At 41.6% G+C, this 26,431-nt stretch overlaps 1 protein-coding gene across 1 annotated transcript in view; it reads left to right on the top strand.

The window, feature by feature from the left end:
• The window catches only part of man1a1 (mannosidase, alpha, class 1A, member 1), a 163,760-nt gene that overhangs the window by 33,109 nt on the left and 104,220 nt on the right, over positions 1-26,431 (top strand). Inside the window, exon 2 of the mRNA XM_079996727.1 lies at positions 13,636-13,732. Coding sequence (XP_079852853.1) covers positions 13,636-13,732 — 97 coding nt within the window. The remainder of the gene's footprint in view (positions 1-13,635; positions 13,733-26,431) is intronic.

Genomic DNA, 26,431 nt, shown 5'->3' on the forward strand with positions numbered 1-26,431 from the left:
AGGTTCACAATTTGGCCAAATAAAATGGATCAATATAAAAGTAGGTTCATATTTTCTGAAACATCTCTCTTGACACGCCCTGCGTGTAGATGTCATGCAGCTGAGGGAAGTGTTGGGTGGTGGCATGACGGTGAAATCCGAATGCGTGAACATACAGAATGTCATCACGAGTTCTGAGTCTGAGACACGTAGCAGCGAGCTTATTGGGCTTACGCTGCTCATCACTGTCACTGGACGGTGCCTCGTATCTGTGTCTCTATGACTTACTAGAAGATCACACCATGGGTGGACCTGCTACACAGCATGGTAAACAGATGGTAGCAGACAGATGGCACGCTTGCTGGGCCTCCAGCCACTTGATAAGCAAATTTTCTTTGGGGGGACGTGTGTTGGTCGACCAGTTTCTGATGTCCTTCTGGTCATTGACAGTGACCTATAGAATTCTACAATTTTTACACTAACACTGTTTTATTTTTCGAGTGTTTCTCAAGTAAAGACCCACTTGAGACACCTATTGTATATCAACCCATGGACAGAACCATATTAAAAACTATGTAACCACCCAAGTTAGTCTTCTCCTTCAATTATTTCCTCTTCCCTGCTCATTATTTCTGCCATTATAACGCAACACTTTCCATTTTCTATGATTTCTTTCTCACTGAATTCACTTTCAATTTCAAAATGGCATGACGGATGATAGATTTGTATTGCCAAAACACAACACTGGGAAGCGTTACCATCTTGATTCTCTAGTTCTGCAGGTACAGGATGTAAAAGCAAAACAAAGGCTGTTTATTACCTTCTCTCTCTCTCTCTCTCTCTCACACACACACACACACACACACACACACACACACACACACACACACACACACACACACACACACACACACACACACACACACACACACACACACACACTTATAGATCTTATATATGTGAGTTGAGGTTGGTTTTGATCAGACGCTGACATGCAGCTACACACTGAGCTGGACAGGAGGGCGGAGGCTTTGTCCCACACTAAAGGGCACATCCTCTCCACCGGGCATTAGGCGTGTCATGATCCACTTAGCTCACTGATCACACATATACAGGGTCTCATACACACATCGTACAGGGTTCGCGGTTCGGTACAGTCACAATATTTTTTGAACAACGTTTGAATGGAAACAAATTATGACTGGAGAGGATTAAATGTGCAACTGCAATGAATTCAAGTGTAACCGTTTCTCATAGTTTCTTCTACTAGTTTTTATTTCTTATAGCTTTCAGTGCAAATCATACAATACCTCATGTAATTAATTTTCAAAAGCAGATGCTTGTCTACGTCATGTAATTTCAATGAATTTAAAATATCTATTTTGACAGCTGCCATGTCACTGCTCTCCATTTCCCCGCTGCTACCATATGGATCTATGGCTGCTATGCACCACACACAACAGGTCCTGGGTCAATGAGGGTGTGGCGTTGGCCCCATGATTTCTTTTACTGTGAAATGTTGGGCCACAATATATCACGAAAGCTGAGAGCTTTCAAAATGAACTGACTACAGGTTAATCTGTGTTTCACCGATTTTGCAGCTTAAAACGCTCTCACTCTCTGTTTGGCTCGCTCTCTCCCCCACTCTCTGTCTGTGTGTGTGTGTGTGTTGCTGCCCCGATCTGTTGCGTATCGAGCTGGCAGGGTCTGAGGAAATTGGGCAGTCTGTACACCCAGGCAGGCAAGCAAGCACCAGTGCCATCTTTCCCTCTCACACTACTCAGCTGTGGGCCTCAGGCACACCATGGGACGCCCTTTGGCAGGCCTCTGCGTGTGTGTATGTGCGGATATCCTGTTGGTGTGCTGTCTCTGTCCAAGTACTCATATTCACACACACACTAGCAGACTTGCATCACAGTCGTTTCACCTGAGACATGATGACTTATTCACACCTAGAATGACTGATGACTTAAAATAATCTGTGTTTGGACAGCAACTTCAGTCAATGTAAAAAATTTGCTCATAGATGATGTCCCCATGACCAATTCCTGCACTGTGTGGACTGGACGACTCTACATTAGCTGGGGAGGGGAATGGGCAGAACACACACCACTGTTACACACATTCCTTTGTTTAAAGATTACTCTGCCAGCCGCCTTAAAATAAACAAGGACATTAATCCCTGTATCTTTGCACAGCAGTCAATAATGTGTGTGTGTGTGTGTGTGTGTGTGGGTGTGTGAGAGAGACAGATGTTATTGCACTGACACACAGACTGGATTGATTTCTGTTTGTCAGCAGTTAATGGGATACTACAGTGTTTTTGGGGTTGTTGAACCAGATTCAGACGAGAAGGTCAATACAAATTTCATCCCTGGCAGTTTCAGCCCTGTTTTTTTTTTTTTGGCATTTAAAACAACCAATCATTTCTATATATACTTTATATTTTTTTTACTCGTCATAAAACTATAACTCTGACTTAAATAGCTCTAAACTTTTAAGTGCATAACTTTTGAGATGCTGGAAGGTGAATTTCCGTCATTTCACAGGAGCTGGTTGATTTTCTCTGCAGCCAGTCATTGAGCTGACAGTCTTTACTTATTTCTGAGCCATACATATGTTTAGTAGTGATACTCTAGCAATAGGTTAAGACTTAAATAGAATAACCACATGGTGGCTTTGGAGAGTGCAGATAATATAATTTTGCATTACTAAGTTTAGTTCAATGTGGCATTCCACTTGTGAGGGCCTGGCAGCGTACTCTGGTAAAATCCAAGAGCTTTCAACTGAAGAGTGGAGCAGTTCATTTGAAGAGTGTAGAGCCTATGACACGGTTCTTTTACAAGGAAAATAATCCACATTCTCTGACTCGAGCATTCACAGCGTCCCCCACAGTTGCAGGCTGTGCATTCACTGGACACGTACGTGTAAGAAGAAGAAGAAGAAACAGAAAGAAGAAAAGAAGAAGAAAAGTCTAGTAGAGAGGTCGGGTTTGGCATAGGAGTTAAAACACTGATACTTGAGTGGGCCGCTGTGAGTGGACTAGATCACACACACACACACACACACACACACACACACTCTCCCGCACAAGTTGGTTCTCTTTCCACCTCACAGCAGTGAATGATCCGCCAAAGAGATTTTCCGTCAGTCTTCCTTGGTGGTTGAGGTTTACTCTTGTTTGGCTCAGTCAGGCCCCGCTGTTCTCTGTGTGTTTCAACAGATTATTTTTTGCGGCAGCCCAGTTCTAAAAATAATATCAGCAGGAAAAAAAACAAAACATTTTCTTTTTCTTTGCTCCATGTAATCTCTCTCTCTCGCTCTCGCGCTCTCTCTCTCTCTCTCTCTCTCTCTCTCTCTCTCTCTCTCTCTCTCTCATATATACACACAAAATCCCTTTCCCTACTGTTTCTCTTTGCTGTGGGTTGACTGCTTTCTCCCGTTTAGGTCTTGCCTTGCCAGCAAACGTGCTCACTGGCTGCAGAGCGTCTTCTCTGGCAGTTTGAAGACTTCCACTCGCGATCAAAGTTTGGGCTGCTTTTTATTTGATTAAGCTGGTTTAATGCGCAGTGAGCGAGGCAGGACTTCTGGTGAATGATCAACCAGAATCCAACAAGTCGGTTGGCTCCGAATTTACAATAGAATTCTCACAGGAATAATTTAATTCTGTCTAAATTGTTTATTAACCCAAATTCAATATGAATTATGCCAAATGCCTTGTTTTCAGTTTGTGAGTAGCAGGACTAACTTGACAATTCTTTTGCCGGAGTACCCCCAGACTCCAGACCCTTCAGTACCTTGCCAAATGATTCGCGAGTCATGCATTACTGAGTTCCACTGTTAAAAAGCATCCAGGTCTGCTGCTCGTCTCAACACAAGCCGAAAGGTTTTTAACATGGAGCCAACTGCCTCACATGGTAGACTATGCAGTAGACTACATGATATACAGACACCTTGCATATGATCTCCAAATGTTCTGTCAGTCGCAATTCTAAAATACAAAAGCAAAATGTATTCATTTTCATTATCAGTGATTGTTAATATCATCTAGCCTGTCCGACGGTCTAGCCTGATGTAATATTATCTATATTGGTAAAAGAAAATATACGTTCGAAACGTTCCGGTATTTGGACTGAAACATTAGCTGTGGACGTTGTGTTGACACGGGGCACCCGTCAACCCGGCTATGCAGCTAGCCTGAGATTACGTGCTGAGGATTTGATATACAGTACAGCCGGGATACGCTTCAAATCACTGAAACGTCAATATTCTGCACATTGTCAGCCACCACCACAATGGTGCGATTCGGCCTATCAATTTCCATTCCACTACTGCCAGTTTAAGCACAAGCTGGCAGTAGTGCATTAACTTCAGATGCTCTACAAACTTACACTTGAGTGTGTAGAGCATGACTCACCATCTCCAAGTCCTTCTTCATCATTTGGGCTGTAGCGGTGACGTCGCGCCACAGTTTAGATTTCCGACCACCCTGAAGGAAATGCAGTCATCCTTCTGAAGGTTGCCTCACATCTCTTGGCAGAAATGTGGTGCCACAGTGTGGGCAGTATGCGTGAGATGGGATTGGATATTTACACTTATCGCTTTAGTCTATACACTTAAGGGTTGGCTTGATTGCAAATCATTTTATGAGGGTAGTTAACCTTTTGGAGGAGCTTCGTCACCAGGGCCTTGTTTTTGTGATGTCGTAAAACATTCTGGTTATTATTACTTGTGTTCCATGGTGTCGTTTGACATTAACTTGCAAAGTTTCAACATCATTTGGTGTTGCCACACTATAACTTAGAAGAAGTGGAGAATCCTTGATTGAACTTCCTGGTCTTCCTAAAGCTACGTGATTATTATGCAATAAGCCACAAGTGTCTTTCTTTGCAGGCTAAAATTATGATAAAGTAGTTGTGTCACTGACATGTTTTCTTTCTCTTTTTTAAATTTAGCCTGGAGCACAAGCAAATACGCAAAGAGTTGAACGTTTTTGAAATCTGCCACAATACACCGTGTCAATCTGTTTGTATTTGCATATATGCTTGTTTTATTTGTTCAAATATCTCGAGGAAAAATTGAAGCTGTTCTTAACCGGCCCCACAGATAGAGCTCGGTGCTAATAAGCCCTCTATAAAAGGTACGGTGGACTTCCAGGGCTTGGGCATTAAGGCCAAGCGCAGTGGAAAAAGCCACTCACACACACAAACACACACACACACACACACACACACACACACACACACACACACACACACACACACACACACACACACACACACACACAAGTTTCCTGCACTCCTGTGGGCAGGGATATAGTTATTAACTCCTGGCAGGATTTGTAAGGCGCTAATAATCACCTTAACTCCTACAGATCTTCTTTCTCTCCCCACCCTCTGCTACTCGATTCCCTTAATCTTCTTGCCTTTCCTGTTTTCCCTGCCTTACTTGTGTTTTCCTTCTTCTCTCTAAGTCTCTTTTTATTTATTTATTTTTTTTATGCTTAACCATCTTTCTCGACCCCTCCCTCTCTCCTCCCGGTCTATCAATATGCTTCTGTCTTTTCAACTAATGACGGCTGTGTTTTTCAACGTCACAACACGGCTTGCGTGCGCGCGCACACACACACACACACACACACACACACACACACACACACACACACACTCTCCCTGAATGTTAGTCTGGTCAGCGCCCTGACCTCTGCCTCTTCAACCTCCTCACTGTCCCCGAATTCCTATTCCTATCCATCTTTCCTGCTGTCCTTTCTTCTCTCCACTCCGCTCCTGTTATAGTGCCATGAAAAAGAATTTGTACCTCTATTGTTGCATAGGGAACCTGCGTCAAATAACTTAGTCTAGTGAGTCACATTGGCAGGCTTTGGTAGGCTTTCCATGCGCCCCAGTCTTCCTCTCCCTCTGCAATCCTATATGGGACTATCTTGGTTTTAAACCGGACGCAACATGCAGGCGGATGGACGTAAGAGATGTAATTTGCCATCTTTGCAAACGCGGCCCAGGATGGAGCACTGGGTGTCACCGGCCGCAGCGCGGAGGTTTGGTTAAAACAATCGCTTAATTAGGTGTTTAAAAAAGGATGGCAAAATTAAAAGATCAAATGGTGTAATTATCCCAGAGAAAGCCTTTCTCGGTCTGCTCCCCAGAGGAGGAGGAGGAGGCGGTGGCTGCGGTAACAGGTGTGTGTCTGAGTGCACCCTGTTCCTCCAATATCTGAACCGAAATGGTACTGAACCAAAGGAAGAAAGAAGGAGAGAGAGCCCATTTCAGAGAGCCCATTTTACTTGATTTATTTCTTTTTGAGGATTTCTCCAGACGGCGAGAAAAGCACCAAGCGGGGGTTAGAGCGGCGAGGCGGGATACTTGTTCCTACTCGCGCACGCTTTGAATTGTTCTTCACCGGTAATTTAATTAGCAAAATAAAAGGACACAAATCGCCCCAAAAAAATCGCCGGTTGTCGATATGTTCGTCCAATCGCTCAAGTCGAGTCCCATTATGTCTGCCGTAAAAGAAATGCAGCATTTCACAGTGCAATCACACAAACAGTTTAACATGGTGGATGTAGTGTGCTCAGTGGCTTTGGGACCTGGACCACTTGTCATTAACGAAGTCTGAAGTCTGTGTTGAACCCGAAAATTAGGAGTGTCACGATTCCCTCAATCGATGGAAATGAGCGTTGGATTTCGAGAGGAAAAAAAGAAAAAAAATCACAATCAGGTTTGGGATTCTCCCTGTAATTTTGTGGGTAAAATTGTCCAACATGAATGTGATTTCTAATGTGAGCTTATCTGAAAACAAACTGTGTACCGTGTCGTTGAAGCAGAACTTTTGGGAGGGGGGTCGAACCGAAGGCGAACCATAATGATACATCAAACAACATTTGGCCAAAACAGCACCACACCCTAACAGATTCCATTCACGAACCACCAGAGTCCCGACTCTCAAAACCGCAAATCTCCTCCGATCAAACGTGACTCGAGAGTAAACAAACATGGCCGACGACGGGCAGAAAAAAATCACGGGGACTTCTCACTGCTCCTCACCATTGCCGGAAGGGGGGAATGGGCCCAAAATGGGCTTGATTATCTTGCAGTGTGTACCCGAGGGAGAAACCTGGGTTATCTGTAAAGCTCTGTGCTCTAGTGACTCTATCATAACAGCCTAAGTACCTTTCAGTAGAACTAATGACTCCGATTAAGACTGCAACTAACAATTTGTTTGGTAATGAATTTATCTGTGATTCATATATTGATTTGAACTCAAACTACTTAACATATTTTGCTTGACATGACACCCCGCCCCCGCATATGTTTCGGAACCCTAATGGAAGCCTAAGATCACCGTTTGTCCAACAACTTGTTGATGAGTAACTGAACTGATTCTGATGGGCTACGTAGCCTTGACTTTATAATATATATCTAATTTTTCGAACACAGTTTTGAAAATATGTTGATAGATTGAAATCAACTTGAGGAGCATATATCTGCTATAATATCATTTCGGATCAAAAGGGAAGTTGCAATGTTTTTCACGCACAGCCGATAGTGCGGCGCTGCGAAATGCACCCTTTTGGGATGTGGTGGGTCACACATAATCAACCATATCACGTAATGTAATCATAATCATATAACCTACTTTTTAAGTAATTTGAGGATTATGATATGTCATAATATTCTCTTTTGGGGAAAATGGCAATTGAGATCCCTCTTCAGAGACTATTCATTGCCACATTTTACATTTAATGCACCCATCCACCGCTGAAATGCACCAGTGTCTGGCCTTAAGTGACACGCTGGGTTGGGTACCTGAGTGCTCTCTGTGTGACACACGCACACAGGCCTAGTAATTATCAGGCTCTCTTGCTCCAATTAATGCTCTTAATGGAGGGAAGCTTTCATTAGCTGTCCCTTTTTTTTTGGGGGGGTTTTTTTTCTCAACATAAGAGGGAGCTGTGTTTCCCTCTCTTTGAATAAGTAGTTAAAAGTACAGACCATTTGTGATGACATTTTTAATGCCTGTGCTTTACCAATGGTATAAAAATGTATATTAACACAATTATTCATGAACAATTATTTATATTTTGCAGAATGTCTTTAGCCATTCACTTTTTTCTTAAATTCGGCCTATTGATACGATAAACTATTGTCTGTCCAGTATCACAGTGAGATCACCGGTAAAACGGGATTACAATGTTATATGGCAGATTATGGGGTCAGATTTATCCTAAATGTAATAAATTACTGCACGGTAATTAGGGGTGGAACGGATCACAAAACTCAGGGTTCAAATCATTTCACGGTTTTGAGTCATGGATCCGATCATTTTTCGGATCAGCAGAAAAAAAGAGAAAAGGAGACAAATATAATTTTTCTTTACATTCATTCTGTAAAACACTTAAAGTAAGAAACTTTTGCCTATGGGCTTAAATGAAAACAACATACTTGATGTCCGATGTTTAAATAAAATCTTAAAATATTAAGATATTCAATAATCAATTGTTAAATTAAAGTGCTATATGAGGCATGCATGATACCCCAGTAACTGGGGTGGACCATGTACAGCAGCGACCTGTACGGATCAGCTACGTTCCCCTAATGTTACAAACTTTCACAACTAACGATAATAAATAAATGCTGCTACAAGATTCAATCAAAAGACAGTCAGATTTGAGTCAGACTTCAAGCTGAAGCTTCAGCTTTAACTTCAAGTGGATATCCATCAGATGGTCTGTTGGGTGGATCTCATTACAAGTCCTAGAATACCATTCGAACATACTGTACATAGGCTTTTACCCGAGTCTTTGCTTTTATTTATTAAAAAATGTTTTGGTCACTTCGGGCGGTGGGGATATATATTTTTTTTTCATCGGAGAATGCTTATTTTTCGGTAATGTTCATCCATATTGACTGTTTACTGACCACAACTAACTACGCTGATTTGTGAAATGCACCCGGCTGCCATTCCTTTCTTGCGCATGCCACCTCAGTGCATTCATGTCAGGAAAAGTGGACTCTGCCACCAACAATGGAAACATAGCGAGGAGCACATGCATAATGCAAATACTAATGAATGGCTGCATTAATGCTTACTCCAGTTACATAAATATGATATGAATATCAAATATGACATTTTATAAAATCCTAAAATGGTCCTTTAAATCCTATGAGCCTATAAGAGAACCTCGATCGGCCATTTTTAGTGTCTTTGTACTCTTCGTTGTTCGAGGTCATTTGGTGTCCTCTTTCCCCGTGGGTGAAAATAGTGTCATTTAATCTGGCTCATGGGATTGCCTGAGTTGGGTGTATGCTGTGTGATTATCTGACTGGCTGTCTGGATCACTGCTTGTTGGGTAGCTGTCAGGGTGTGTTTATGATTGATTGCTTGACTCTAGATGTTTGATCGATCAGCTGGTTAGTTTTTATTAAATTGGTCTCCTGGGAATGAGCGCTACCTGTTGAGCAGGCTATTAGTGTTAGACTGCCCTCTTGTCTGGACCTGTGTGTGTGAGTTCACTGAATTGCATTCTCTGCATCAAAAATGTCTCTTTTCATGTTAATGTCTACTTTTTCCTGTGCTCTCTAAATTGCGTTCACATGACCATAAGTCAGGGCTCCAGACTGCGACCATTTTTGGAGACACTGCGACTACATTTTATGATGAGGAGTACCAGCGCGACTCGCAAAAATGCAGACCCTTGTTGTTTTTTAAATGATCGTATATCATGTGAAACGCGAGGAAGGAGCGAGAATTGGCGGGTGAGTGAGAGAGAGTGATGGAGAGAAATAGAGAGCTGAGACTCTCACAGTGTCCATATCAACATTGACCACCACCTATTGATTTTCTATTTTCTTTTTTTTATTTATTTTTTTCATTTTTTTTTATTACTATTTAAAATGGGTAAAATCCTGTTTAATTGTTGACCTGAGCATGACTCACTCACATACACAACAGAGCCGTCTGTGAATAGCCCCTCCTCTCCGTGCACACTTTGAATCAAAACATGATCATGCGTGGGATGTTTGGGTTGGGTACCAAAACCCAGTGTCACTATGGCACCGGTTCCTGTATGATGGATATCTACCACTTTCATCTCCTGTGTGACTCAAGCCAAGCGAGCAGCGGCGCTTGTCAATATCACATAATGGTCGCTAAGCCAGTCAGATAAAAGTGGCGTGTCGCAAAAGTTTTCACTATCAATAACGTCGAGTTCATACAAACTGTCAGTTATTTCTTAACCTGTGAAAAGTATATGAAAATTAATAAAGGACAAATGGGTTCAGTTCATAAAAAAAAATCTCTAAAATAGCACCAATCTAAAAAAAATATATATTAATTAATACATTTTTTCTGTTTAAGCACTACTTCTTTCTGCCACTTTTTCCTTTAAAATAAAACAGGACACTGTTATTTCTGTAAATTGTCTATTTCTTACCAAAGCATTTATCAGTTAAGATGAAAGAAATTTGAATGTATTGCCCTGCATGTCGATTTCAATGGTGCTCCTAAATGTTATGCTGGTGCTCCTAAAATGTTCAGTATGGAGCACCAGTGCCACTAGTAGAAAAGGTTAGTCTGGAACCCTGTATGTACTTTCTGTTGATACAAACTTTACAAAGTCACATTAGCACACAACTGTCCATCCCGTGTGACACACAGTTTGATGCACACGCTGGGCTAGACTAACTTTCGAGACAAATTCATAAATCAAGAGCTCGGAAGTTTCAAAATAGCATGGCAACAGAGAAACCATTGAGAGGGATTATGAATCCGATTGGAAAAGTGTGCGCTATAAAAAAATCCATCCCAGATGAAAAGCAATTCAATCGCTCCCGCAGGCTGATTTGTTGGGGCTCAGCACAACTTCTTCTTTTCAGACGTCTCTGACACACTCAGACACAGTGGTTCACCTCATCAGTTCAGCTCTCACCTGAAGTGCTGACAGAATGGGATCCAGAGACCCCCAACCCATGTCAGCACTGCTCCTTAATTTCATTTTGGATTTGATCAGAATCAAGTTTTAACATCTAACCATTCACACCAATTTTTTTTTTGTTATGACAAAGATCTGTGATGAATATTCCAGCCCCGTCTCATGTGGTTGCCATCAGAATGTATCACAAACAATGTTATTTGTCGAAGATGATTTTCAATTCATGCGGACTCTGTCAACAGGGGCAGAGCCTCAGAGGAAGTCCTTCATATTCAATAAGCGCTGTTTGGCAAGTCAAGAGAAGGGACGAGCATCACTGGTAGCGTGATCTCAGCATTTGTATGCAATCAAGCATTGACAGTATAGTGATATGATGGTATATGACGTGTCCATCCACTCTCACCGCCCCCCTTTTAAAATATTAGTTCCTATTAACTTAAGTTCTTACACATCTAAAAATCGAGAAAAAAAGTATTTTAGTGTTTAGTGTTCCGTTAAGAATGGGACTGATGGGGACAGATGAGGTTGGGTGATGTTTATTACATGCATTCATGTAGAACCAAGCAGGAGCCTAATAGGTCCTTAGGTCATGGAACACCACAAGGGAACAGTGTTTGCAAGCTGGTCTTGTAGAATGGCCTTATAGTTCTTGGCAGATATACTACCCTACAGAGAAAATATTGGACCCACTGACTGGGGATGGGTCAAAGGTCCCCCAACAGTTGGCAACAGACATTGTGAGTGGAAGGCATACTTTCGATTTCTCTTTAGGTAAATCATCCATTCAAAAACACTCTAATTCACTGGTGAAAGGTTCTTGGCCAGGCTGTCTCAGCCTTCTCTTGCTCTCTCTCATTTCATGTATTTTTCTCTCGCTCTTTCTCTCGCTCTCTTCTCACTCTGTGTTATCCCTCTACCATCTATGTTCACTCACAGAGAAGAAAGGGATTATCTCCGAAACACAGAATCTTAATTATACCTCTGTCTTCCTGCTGTGACTCCATTGAGGTGTGTGTGTCTGTGTGTGTGTGGGGATGGTAGCTCAGGAGGTAGAGCTGGTGGTCTAGTGATCTAAAGGTTGCTGGTTCGATCCCAGGCTCCTCCTGCTAGCATGCTGTAGTGTCCTTGAGCAAGACACTTAGGTGTTAGACACGCGGTTAGATACTGTAGGGGTTGTTATCAATAGCAGGATAATCTTGCCCCCTGAAGGAACGTGGTATCAGTGTGTACCAGCAGTCCTCACTTAACGCCTCAATCTTGTTCCTGTAGTCTGTCAATATTCACTACACTACCCCTGAACGACCTGGTCCTAGGAACGGAACTCAGTCGCTAAGTGAGGAGTACCTGTATTTATGGGCGACGGTGGCGCACGAGGCTTCCTGGTTCAATACCTGGTTCCTCCTGGCAGCACGTCAAAGTGTCCGTGAGCAAGACACTGAACCCTTAAGTGCTCTCGATGAGCTGACGTGCACCTTGCACTTTTTCTGCTGCCTTCGATGAATGAACGTGTGTGTGAATGTGAGGCATGTACTGTAAAGCGCTTTGAGTCATCCCATATTAATGTGTGTGTGGCTGTTTCAGATTGACAGCAAGGTGTATCTTGCCTTACAAAGGTAATTGACATTTCTTGTTTCTTCATTGCTCTCTCTGTATGTCTTTCTCACTCTTTTATGTACATCACTCAAGACACGCTTAGCCTCCATAGGTGATCACCAGAGGCAGCCTATTGATTTCTCACTGTGGTGGACTACATTAACACACACACACACACACACACACACACACACACACACACACACACACACACACACACACACACACACACACACACACACACACGTAGCCATCCTACTTTCCGAGACCATTGCCCAGACATTGATGGTAACTTAATATTTACTGTCTAACAAGCTTTCTGACTTAAATTGATACGTTTTTGCCCATATATTTGAAGTTGAACTTGAAATTTCAATTATTTTAATCGGTAGCCACCAATCTGACCCCTCGTGTTTATTTTTTCCCCTTCCTTATCTCAACCACACCTATTGTGTTTAAGATGAGCTCGCTACCGTCCTGTTATATTTTTCTTGAACTTGACTCGAACATTCAAGCTCAAAATAGTTACAGCAGTAATTTGAAACGGCCCCACAAAAGATTTCATCACACTTCAACTTTTTAACTGTTACGTTTTATGTGGTTAAATGTCTGCGAATATAAATGTAATATTTAGCACCTGCACTATTTAGTCTTTCATGTAGCCAACCTTTCATTATTTCCATGCAAAAAACATTTTAAAATATTAAAAAAGCGTCAGGAAGGAAGCAGCCTTGGGTCAGGTCTCCCGATTTTCATCAGGAAAGCGGCTTAATGAAGCTTCTCGGTACTGAGCAGAAATATCTTTGAATCGGGTCTTTATAAATTGTCGTCAGTTGGACCGGGGACCAATTTCTGAGCAAAAGAGACCAAGTCAATAACTATTTCCAAGCCCGTTTTCAAGTGGCAACAGCTCAAGTGGCAACAGCTCTGTGCATCGCCTGCCTATGCAGTATAACAGTTTTTGACGTCAGATGTACATTTGCAGCTGGTGTCCACAGCTGATCTTGCCGTGATTTAAGCAGGACACTCTTCATTGTATATTAATTAAGTCAAAGTGGATTGTGGACCTCACTCTCTCTCTCTCTCTCTCTCTCTCTCCCTCCCCATCTCTGCAGATGATGAAGCATGCGTGGGATAGCTACAAGCGCTATGCCTGGGGATTCAACGAGCTCAGGCCAGTCTCTAAACAAGGCCACTCCAGCAATCTATTTGGTGAGTATGAAAGAGGGACACACACACACACACACACACACACACCCACATACTGACACGGGGTGATTGATCCCTAGTCCCTGGCACCAACAGCCTTGACCTTTAGATTAGCAGCCAAATTGGCCATCAGCTGGAATCATCAATCCATGGAGGTGTGTGTGTGTGTGTGTGTGTGTGTGTGTGTGTGTGTGTGTGTGTGTGTGTGTGTGTGTGTGTGTGTGTGTGTGTGTGTGTGTGTGTGTGTGTGTGTGTGTGTGTGTGTGTGTGTGTGTGTGTGTGTGTGTGACACACAGCAGGTAGACAGAGTTATGGAGAAGGGATTGGCATCTTCTCCCCCTGCGGTAGTCTTTCAGTTCTCATTCTGCTCGGCTGTGCAACTCACATTACTGTTGGGACAGAACTGCCATGTTACCGAGGGGAGACGCTGCTAGAAGGCTTTTTGAACTATAGGGCTGGAGACCTATATGGTGTTTCTCCCTCTTTCAATCTATCCTCCCCTGTCTGGGTTGCCTGTGCAGTCCTTAGTTGTCAGTTTTCCTTTGCAGTTTTTACTTCACCTCTTTATCTAAATCATCCGTCCTATCCCTTCCTAAACTCTGTCTCATAATTATGGTGACTGTTTTTCTGCCTGCCTTCTGTCTCGGTCTAAGTATCTATCCAGATTTATCTTGTCTGTCTATCTTAGCCTACCTTCCTCACCTCTGTCCCTCTTTTTTTGCTGGCTGTTTTCCCGTCTGTCTTTGTGTCCCTTTTCAGTGTTATCTTTCCATCATGCCAGGCCGTCCCGTGTCACTCTGTCTTGGCTTCATTGCCTCCTTCTCTCTCGCTCTCTCTTGTGTTCGCTGGTGCCTGATAATTGTGGGCGGGTAATGATAGTAATGCGCCGCACCAGCTCAGTCAGGAAACTGCCCTGGCAGCCGTACAGCTCAGAGATACTTGCATCACAGGCGTATTCAAACATTACCATTTAGAGAAGAAACCGAAGATTTGTTGTGGAAGTATCCCTCATCCTGCTTGATAAAACTGTATTATGAGATGCTGCGAAAGCCCATGGTAATCAGTGATTCAACTTTGTTTCTGGGAAGTCCTGCTTTTCTGTCAGTTGGGTATCTGTAGATACACTAAAATACTACAGTACCAATGAGCTTCATCAGCCGTTGCTATGTTGATAGCAGACCAACCGGAACCATCGGTTCAAATAATCCTTACCCTCCTTTGGTCCAACCAGTGGGAGAGTTGTGGTGGTTTGTATTAATACTGGAACCAGTCCGTTGAAATCTGTTTCTGAGAATAATCGAGGTAAGAAATAAATGCAGTTTCTGAATGAAAGAATTCTACAATGGTCGGTATCTTTTTCTCTACACGTTGCTCATACAGCTACCATAATCAGGAGGTTAATTTTGACAGTTTGCATCCTCTTGCATCATAATGATAGTGATGAAATTACCATTTCTCATTTTTTTATTTTTTTCAATCTGTCTTCCTTTGCCTGGAATGTTGAATGTTGTTGAATTGTAACTCGAGTCACCCTGTAAAAAAAGTTCCTGTAAACACATCCTTTTGCGTTGTGCAACACAGGAATATAGCCTAATCTTTTTGTTTTTAACTCAGCCACATCATAATTTAACGGTATGATTCATTGTAATCTTGGTTTCACAAGAGAAAAACTTTGACAAATAATAACGCCACATTTTTGAAAATGTATAGATTGTACACGCAAATCACCTGGACTCCAATATGTGCATCAATCGCCAGTACCTTTTGCAGATGCGACATTGCCTTTGTGAAATTTGAATAGCAGAATGGGTTATTTTGGGCCGTTGCAATGCAGCAACGGGGAGATTGGTCTTTCTGTAATATTTCAGCCCATCATCACCTCTCATCATTTGACCTGCTGGTGTGATGAACGGACTGACTCCTGATACACAGTCATGGCCTTACTACTAACCCTAACCCTGCAGTGAGGCTTCTGTGAGACAGAACACAGAGCTATGACTGCTTCTTATTTGAAGCCGTATTTACCAACAAGCTGATGATTTGAGAGTGATAAGTTGAAGCAATATGAGCAAGATAGATTTTGGCAAGCACAAAGTACTAACATGATACTAGAGTACAGTACTACTATTGTAGTTTGTGCGTGAATCCTGCCTTCCCCTACACTTGCAAAGTATTGAAATTGAAGTCCATCTAAATGCAGTGATTTAATGACACTAACAGTCAAATTAGAATGAGTTGCCATGGACATGGAACCACAGCCTACAGCGTCCATACTCCTCTCCAAATGCTAAAGCCTTAAAAAAACATTCAAAATCTCCTTTAAAATACACATTATCCACATTATTTTCACGTGTGTAATTTTTTTTACATATTTTGAATAACTGTAATATCACATTTTATTTCAAAGTACTTTCTGCAATTGCCACACTACATCGAAAACATAACGTTGGTTATAATAGCTTCCCGGTAGGAATTAGGAAGGAAGCCTGACTAACAATAGTGTTGGCAAGTTGTACATTTATGTAATGGTTAATTGGAAAAAATGCTATGGTGTCAAATGTTATGTGAAATAAAATCAATACAATTTAATGAAACATCAAATAAAATGTAATCAAACAAATTATTGATGTTAAAACAACCCCAAATTTAATAATCAGTGATGAAATGTTTTTATTTATAAATAATTGTATATGATCGCCTGAACCTTTGTTTATTTTCAAGTAAGTTAAACAAATTCAATTTTCTGCCATTCTGATCACCGCTTATTCTCTAAATGTAATAATGTCTAATTGCCACTTCACTTGTGTGATTAATTTAATGCTGCTTTCAATGCCACTTTATTTGATTCGAAAACAGTCTGACCATGCTGCAATCAAATGATCACATCCAGCTCATCATCATACTGTAGCAATTAGTGATGCACTCTGAATACCTCAGGTTGAGACTATCCAGCCATTAGGATAATTCCAATGTCATCCATCGGGTAATGTCAAGGGCCAAAAGCACAGTGACGTGGATAAGTTGAGGTAAAAGGTTTAAATGGTTATGTTTAGGTATAATATTAGAGACCCTGCACATCGATACTTTGGCACCTACTCTTCGTTACTTTTGCTACATTGCATAGTCAGTAGATTTGTCGAGCTGTTCATTACCTATTTTTAATTTTGTCTTTCAACGTGGCACTGTGATCGAATGCCACCTTACCAACAAAGCAGTTTGTCAAATTTCTGCCCTGCTAGACCTGCCCAGTTCAACCCTAAGCTCTGTTAATGGGAATCGGAAACATTGAGGAGCAACAACAGCTCAACCAGGAAGTGGTAGGACCACACAAGCTCACAGAACGGGGCTGCTAATTGCTGACACACGTAAAAATTGCTTGTCCTCTGTTGCAACACTCGCTACAGAGTTTGAAAGAAGCCTCAGATCACCATGGGCAATGCCAAGCGTCGACTGGAGTGCTGTAAAGCAGGTTGTGATTGGACTCTGGAGCAGTGGATATGCGTTCTCTGGACTGATGAATTACACTTCACCATCTGGCATCTAATGCATGAATCTTGGTTTGGCGGATGCCAGGAAAACGCTACCTGTCTGAATGCATAGTGCCAACTTTTAATTTTATGGTCTGGTGCTGTTTTTTCGTAGTTTGGGCTATGCCTTATTTCCAGTGAAGGAAAATCAATGCTACAGCATACAATGAATTTCTAGAGAACTTTGCACTTCCAACATTGTGGCAGCAGTTTGGGGAGGGCCCTTTTTTGTTTCAGCATGTGCACAAAGTGAGGTCCATAAAGAAATGCTTTACTGACTCTGGTGGAAAGACTTGACTGGCCTTCATAGAGGCCAGACCTGAACCCCATGGATCACCTATGGGATGATGCCGACTGCGAGCCATCAGTGCCTGACCACACTGCTCTTGTGTCTGATATCCACATACTTTTGACCGTGTAGTTATGTTTAGGTGCTCAGGTAGAAATGCTTATGTTTAGGTATTAGGAGGGGGGTGGATGATCCTGACAAGGTGGACAGTCCAGTTTGTAATCTTTCCAAATTTGTGTAAATAGTGTAGTGTAAAACTGACTACTCCCTGTCCCTTTCATTAAACATATCTTAAGTATAATCTTTTAAGGTTAGTGACTGTTGTAGCACACTGTCTAGTATTTCTCTCACTCCAGTGGTCTGCACTTGTACCAATGTCTCATTGTTCTCACTTTTCTGCCCTTCTGTCTCCATGTATTTAAGAGGGGAAAACTTTTTTTCTGGATAACTGCCTTGATAGATCCGATCCCAACATTTAATCTGGGCAAATGTTGGAATGAAAGAAAGAAGAAAAAAAGCAGGGCTTGGCCTGAGGGCCTTTTCTCACTTCCTTTCTTTTGTTGGGTACTTATGCAGGATTTGTGCATTGGATTGCGCTTCCTACACTCGCCCGAGGTAACTCCCCCTTGCCATGTGGAGGAGTTAATGTCACCGTCGTTTCTATACATCTCCCTCAAAACCTTAAAAAGGTGAGATGCAATTAAATAAAAACACTCTTTTTGTCAGTGCCGTCAGCTAGATTGGAGAGTGGTAGAAAAAAAGAGATGCTCCCGCACAGGGAGAGGGAAAAATAAATCACAGAAACAGAGATTATTTAAAATCCATCTAATTCAGCAGTTTGTATGAAAAAAGGAACGACTGGCAGTGTCGTATTAACGGCATTACACCAAGTTAATGTCACTTTACTGGAGCCCCCGTCGGTTTAGTCTAAATAAAACTGGCTAAGCCGTCTGGCCTTACCTCATATTCTGCTTTGTGCATACTTCCATAAGCCTGGCTTTCTCTCGGCTTGCCAAGGTTAGTAAACCATGCAAGTGCGGATGTGCCGTGAGTTTGACACTGAGAGTGAGACACTTTGATAACAAGTTCAAGGGAGCGATTAGGGTTCTTATTTTGATTCAAAAAAAAATAAAATAAAAAATAGCTTGCAAACCATGGTTAACATGCTTATATACTTGCTTATATACTTGCATGTAGTGACAAGCCAAAATAAGGAAAAGTTAGAAGAAACAACCAGCTCAGCTAAAAACAAAAAGAAAGCTGCATTATTTCTTTACAGGAAGATTCATCAGTTGGATTGGAACATCACAATATACAATTAAAAACTCCCCTGCCCTGTTAAGGCTGCTTTATAGTTCTGCGTCGAATAGCCGCCGTAAGTGTCTATAACGGTGCTTGTGTTTATGGTTCTGCTTTGGTGATTACGCACGTAGACCACAGAAGTCTATTTTAGCACGGACGTAATAGAAACTGATGGCAGATCTTTCACGCCACGAATCGTGTGTAATTTGTTGGTCTTTATAATCAGAAGATGATATGTTGTATAAATTGACATTTTCTCCTCAGCTGTCCGCTCTTCGATCTGCTCCATTTTGTTTTTCACTATTGGCGGAAATGAACTTGGAACACGGGGGGGGTGGACCGATCACAGCTCTTGCGGTCTTGACTGCCCTGACGTGTAGTTTGATTTCTGGAGAGGTGCGTGTAATCTACGGTGGCTGCTTCTGCGGGCTACGTTGGTGACGTAGAAACCCGCGGCGTACCGAGGACGACTATTCGATGCAGAACTGTAAAGCAGCTTTTTATGCTTGTCCTCTCTTATTGTTTCTCTTTCTTTTCAGTCTCATCTCCATAGTAAGCTAACAAGCCTCTCCCCGTGTTTCCTATAGACTGACTCTTAAAAGTAGGCATTTTAGCATCACCAACGAGCTGAACAACTTCTACGAAAAATAACTGAACATGTTAAAACCAGCTACTAGAAACGAGCTACAGCAATGTCACAGCTCTGAGGTTCGGTGAAGGCCAAGAGGAAACCATTGCGGCCAAGTGTTGAATCCATTGCGATGTGCTAATGGTCCCTAGATGCTTCTGCAGAAAAACACTGACTGAATGGAACTCAATTGAAAAAGAAGACATTTCTCGCCAGACACAGGCTTAAACAGCGTAATATTTGGTTTCCCTGATTAACACATCTCTGGTTTGTATTTGAGGAAGGTGGGTGTATTTCTTCCTCAGTTTTTCTGTCTGGTGGTTTCACCCCCCACCTCAGTGCACTGCTGCGCAAATGTAGAAACCATTGCCTTAGTTTCCTGCCTATATGGCAGCAAGAATGATCCAAACCTGAGGCTTCAAATTGTCTTTTAAGAAACTATCAGGTGATGTCACAGACTGTCCATTTTTGTCCAGCCCCTCTCCATCTCGTTGCCATTTGCTACCCATCCATACCCATTTATATTCATAAATGGACTAATGAATGCGTTGATGTGATTAGGCCATGGAATGAACTTTGACTGCTTTACGAGGCCGATTTACATGAAGTACATGAAGTAATGATGCCATCAATGACAGTTGTCCATGGTAGGCAGAAACAATTGTGTGCGGAATACCTCGTATATACCAATGAACTTACACTTGGATTTTCAAGGCCCAGAGAAATGTTGAAGATCGTAAGGGAATCATAAGTCAAGTCAAGTCACACTTAATTTATAAAGCGCATTTCATACCAGGGCAACACAATGGGGAAATCTTGTCTTAATTGTCAAATTTGACATAATTCTTGTGATCATTCTGTCTACTTGAGCCTCTTGCGAAAACAGGTTGGGATATACTGTATTAGGCAGCAAGTGAACAGTTCTTGAAGTTGATGTGTTGGAGGTAGGAAAAATGGGTAAGCGTACGGATCTGAGCATCTCCAAAACAGGAGGTGTATTCTATCTATCTATCTATCTATCTATCTATCTATCTATCTATCTATCTATCTATCTATCTATCTATCTATCTATCTATCTATCTATCTATCTATCTATCTATCTATCTATCTATCTATCTATCTATCTATCTATCTATCTATCTATCTATCTATCTATCTATCTATTGTATAGGGAAAGACATTAGGACAATAATGACATTTAAATAAAAGTATAAATAACGATAGTAATGATAATGAATGAATGGTGAAATATACAGTGATAAAAATTGACCATGTCGACAAGACAAAAAAATAAAGGTGAAACAGTGCAGAGTTGTGCGGTCACTCAGTGTCTTCTTTTCTGGCGGGCTGTGATGTATTTTGCTGCCCCAATTGAGCATCCTGCTTTTTCTCCTAAAATGTGGGAGATGGCCTGGTTCGTATTGAAGTTGATTTCATGTTTTAGGGTTGTATTCAGTTTCCATTTGTAGAGCTGTATAGCTGATGTCCTGATGTGAGGAAGTTCTGCTGCACGTCTCCTCTGCTGCAGTGGGAGCGCAGCCTGGCCTCTCTGGGTTGCCAGGACTCTCACCCACATGCCTTAGATAGACGGTGTTACACTCCACTGATGAGATTGGGAGCTATTTTCTTCTCACTCTTTAGTCTTTATCCAGCCAATTAGAGTGGGAGCTATTTTCTTCTCACACTTTAGTCTTTATCTATCCAATTGGGGGGTGGGTGGGTGTGGGTGTGTGTGTGTGTGTGTGTGTGTTCAGTATATATACTGTGTGTGTGTGTGTGCAGTATATATACTGTGTGTATATATACAGTATATATACTGTGTGTATATATACACAGTATATATAAATGTGTGTATGCCAAATATCTTCAAAATTCTTGGAGTTATTATGTGGGCTTACCCCAGCTACACTCAGAGCCTGTTTGGGGCTGCCTCTTCTCAATTTTCTTTGAGCCCCTGGCTGCGTTTGCAGGTAAATTTGAGAATCTTGTCCATTGTGCATTATGCATCATCAACCTCAACGGACGTCATCAACTTCTTCCGTTGTAACAACAACAACAGCCGTATCGTCAGTCTCCTCCGGTGGTTCTTGAAAATATTCTGTTTCATGATCACGTTCAGGTCGAAGTCCGCTGTTTGAAATGTTCTCCAAGTCCGGGATAACGCCGGTATCAGATGCAGCGTTGCTGTCGGAGAACTGACTATATTTAACTCCACGGTTTAACATTTTTCTACTATCTATAAATCAAACTCGGTTTTGCAAATACGGTGAGAGATAAAAAATAAAAAAATCACAAAGGAACACGAATCTAGAAAAATCGAATTTTCCTTCTAGAAAGGTTTTTTCAGCTTATTTGGCTGCTCCTGGCGATTTTAGAAATGCGCGACGATGCAGGTTTTGCTGCAGTGGGTCACATATGGTAATACTTGTAGTGCTGACCGATTAATCGTATTGACATTGTCGTCACGATATGAACATGCGCGATAAACACATCGCAAAAAAACTGAAACGGGATGAATAAAAAGAGTGATTTTTGTTTACACATGCCCTGCAATCACATTCAGCACCAGCCTTTTTTTATTTTATTTTATTTTTTCCCCCAACAAAACGGTTCATAACTAGGGATGTCTGATCCGATATTCATCATCTGATTAATAATCCCCGTGAAACGCCACGGTGAAACGCTCATGTTGTGCTTAAAGCCGCTGCATTGTATCCACAGCTCATTCATGACATGTTGTAAAGTAGCAGCAACACAGCGCTAAATGAAGGGAAGTCCTGTGGTAACCAGTGCAATAACATGGAGTGAGCGAGACGTGTCTGCTGTGTGGGATTATTTGAAGAAAACACATTTCTAAAATAGAATGTTATGTATGCATTTATATTTTTTTAATCATTTAAAGTTGTTTCCCCCTCCAGATGTTTTTTTTTTTTTTTTTTGTTTCAAGGGATTGTTGTTGAGTGTAGAAGAAACTATTTTAAAAGTAGCAGGGGAAATTAAACTTTAATTTATTATAGTTATAATGTATTATTTAATGTTCTGTTTAATTGGTATTCATGTGCAATTTGTTCAATAAAACGATGTATTAAATAATTACATTTTTTAATTAAGTTTGGGGACTGTGTTACCAGTGTATCTTTTAAAGCAGAAAGACATAGGGACTGTATATCTAATATGCACACTATTTGCTAATTTGTCGCAAGTCATATCGTCATCGCAATATTGAACATTGTTATTGCACATTGCAAATTTTTCTCATATCGTGCAGGTCTATTACAGTGATGTTGACCATAGTAAGCAAATAATCACTATCAAACCATAAATTGGGAATATTTATGCGGGGATGAAAGGTCTGAATGCGGGGTGGGTGTGGGGGTGTGGGTGTGTGTGCGCGCAAAGGAATGGTTCTATTTGACAGAAACAAATTTTTATTTAGAGGTGTCACTGATTTCAGCCAGAATATCCGCTGGTAGAGCAATGAAAGTAGGGCCTCTGGGAGTAGACCTGCATTGGGCATGAATTACACATTCAGCTTTTGCAATTTCACAGAGAACAATTTTCAAATTGTAGAATATTTATAACCATTCATATTATTGTATTATGCATTCTCATTTTTCTCATGATGAATTAATTGTCTGCCTGTGTAATGAAACATGTCTGGTTCATGTACTCTACCTCGAGCAGATTTGTGGTTTGTTTTGAATAGAGACATTTTAGAAGTTTTTGATTTATGGAGAACGATAATCAATGTGCATGTTAACATGGAATAGTTGCTGTGGGTGCCGGAGGGATGGGGGTGACTTTGGGACAGCAGAGCTCACACACACACTGTGGAAGAAATTCTTCCGCAATGATCGGTGAGGTTAATCTGCCCACTACAAGAAAACAAAACTGAGAATATTCAAGATTATTTATTCTGCAGAATAAAGAGAACGGTTCGGTACTGCTCCAAAGCAGTGTTCAGACCAGTGTAATATCATTTCTGATCGAGAGGGCTTTATACACAACACAGGGTGTGGCTTGGGTCAGAGGTCCCTTACAAGTCTGCGTCCGCCAACTGTTTCCTTGGGTGCCACCCTAAGACAGTGAAATGCACAGGTACTTGCAAACTTGACCTGGCAGACACGGATTGCACGACAATGCACCTCTAGGCTCCCCTGTTGAGTTTCTTCATCTCTATAGAAGGTAAACAAGGCCAAATCCAATCTGTTTTTTTCATGTTAGAATTGACATTGTAGGGAGAAAAAACATTTCTGTTTACATAAACTCTGGGGGGTTCCTGGGGATACAGAGATAAATATTTTAAACCCCCCCCTCTGTAGGCATTCATCATCATTCATCAATTCATCACTCATTCAAAATCGTTGATCGTAAGCATTTTTCTCTCACACACACACACACACACACACACACACACACACACACACACACACACACACACACACACACACACACACACACACACACACACACACACACATATATATTTATATATATATATTTGGTCAATGTCAATTGATTACAATGTAATCGCATATTTCTTATCTTTTCAAAATGTACCTTAAATGGATGTTAAGTGTTAAATATTCTTATCAACATGAGAGTGGACAAATATGCTTGCTTTATGCAAATTAATGTTTATTGGAAATCAATTAATAACCCAAAACAATGTCTAACATAAACCCTCAAGGGTACAGAATTTAGCCAAAAAATATGCTTAAATAATAACACAGCAAACTCAATGGTAGCAGACAACAACAGAACAGATGGACATATTGCCCTGCAGCAGCTCTGTATGTGTAGTGTGTTCTTTTACTCTTTTTTCCAACTTTGTTTTAACTTTTTCGACTTCACGCATATCTTTTTATCCTATGGATATGGCTTTTTCTTACCTGCAAGACGGTGACAGAAACCTTGTTTATTTGAGGGAACAGCTGCTCTCACTCAATGGAGCACGCCAGCATTGTTTTCCCCATACCGGAGGAACTCAAACGTGAACTCACTGGCCAACCAGACGGACGAGCTGGCTGCTGCCTTGGTGAGGAACTAGAAGATGGATATGGATGGAGTTGTATCAGTGCAGGTGAAGCTTTTTTTCGTGTGCTTGCATATGCGTACTATGCTTGCTGGCCCTCGCGCATATTATGGCCCGCCTCCAGGAAGAAGAATTGTGCATGTGGAATACCTACTATCTTTAGGAATACTTTTACCCAAACGCATCAAGATGGATCTTCTTAATGTTGTTTATTTCAAAGATTGTGAAGGTTTTTACGATACTACAACCCTTACCGATACTGCTTATATGATTCTCCAGCATTCTGACGTCTTTGTAATTTAAGTGTATCTAAAATGTCTTCTAAAGTGAGAACCAGTGTGGGTGCTGGCTTAAATAACAGTAAGCCATTAACGACAGCAACCACGTGTTGCTTTAAAGATGCAGTGATCAGGTGCTTCTTTGTATGTACTGTCAAACAGGGCTTCAAAACATTGAGCAAGCACTATATGGCAGCATTTGGCGCCGTTCTAAACTTTGCAAGTCTGTCTTTCACTTAAACTCACTTGGAAGCGACAGCTTCTTCGTGATGGAGACCAACATGAGACATTTGTCCCGAGATTCGATGAGAACAAACAATTCATAAAAATAACTTAATACATGTAACAGTTTTTCCCGAGATATTACGGAACCAACCCGGCGTATGTCCGAACCTGAACCCGTGTCCTGGGTCGAGCCTGGGGCGGCCAAGTTCCGGTCGACCCATGAAAACCTCTACACCAGACTACTGCTTTTTTTATGGTGTACTCTGCTATGGTATACTTGAGTACTACTAATACTGATCCCACTATCAATTTAAATACTTATTTATACCGTTATACCATAACCCATAATTCCATCCTTTCATTCACATGCATTTTTGTGTCTGAATTCCTTCCATGTGTGCATGGGCATGCGTCAGTGTGCTCCGTCAAAAATAAGCACACTTGACTGAGCTGCGTCACATCAAATGTCACAACTGAAGTCTTCCGGGGGGGAAAAGCAGCCACGCAGGGCTAGACAGAGAACGAGGGCAAAATACTTGTCCATTACAACCATTCCATTACCCAGGCCATGCAGCCTGTTTTGACCTAAAATGAGCCAAAGGAGTAATTAATGGGGCTTGTGTGTTTAAGTTGAGAATAAGATCTGACCAGGGACCTCTGTCTGTTTCGCCTGCGTCCTTTCAGGTGAGGATGTGGTGAGATATATATATATATATATATATATATATTTTAGGATAGAACAGCCAGCATAAAGCCAGCCAGCACAAAGTCGCTTTAAGGAATTACTGCTGTCAAATGATGGATGTGTCAACATAGTACCAGTACAAGGTTAATAGAGGAGCTTCATCTGCAGTGTAAAGAAATGGTGAGGGGACACTAGTGTTTATTCTATCCGGAGGGACTGACATATCGATTACTTTTTTTTTTTGAAAGCAAGCAAAAAAAGCTTCTTCTTAGCCTCAGAATGTCCCGAGCCTGCATGTAACTAAGGAAAACCCCACCTATAACAGCGAGTTTGTCCTGAAAGCACAGGCAGTCTGTCCCGAGTGGCCGTCTGCCAGGCAAATCTTCCAGATTCAACATTGCTACTCTTCATATCGCTTCACACGTGCCACAGCTCAAGTGGCTTTTCATTCCGTATGCGGTGACGCCGAATATGCCATTAATTTCCAGTCTGATCTGTGCAGGGTGAGTGGAGAGCTCTGCTATGGCACTGCAGCGAACCAAGCTTGATCATGTGAAGAAGTGGCCAGAGTGCTTTGCTTGTACTCCAGTTTGACTACAGTTTTATTTTAATGCCTGCTTTTTTCATTTAACAAAAAAGGACCGTCACAACTTCCAAGAAGAGTAGGGAGACTGCTGTTGCTGATTCAGTTATCAAATGTTCACCTTTGATCCTGCATACCCCTTCTGCACAT

This window comes from Zeus faber (genome assembly GCF_960531495.2).
Source record: "Zeus faber genome assembly, chromosome: 2".
NCBI lineage: Eukaryota > Metazoa > Chordata > Actinopteri > Zeiformes > Zeidae > Zeus > Zeus faber.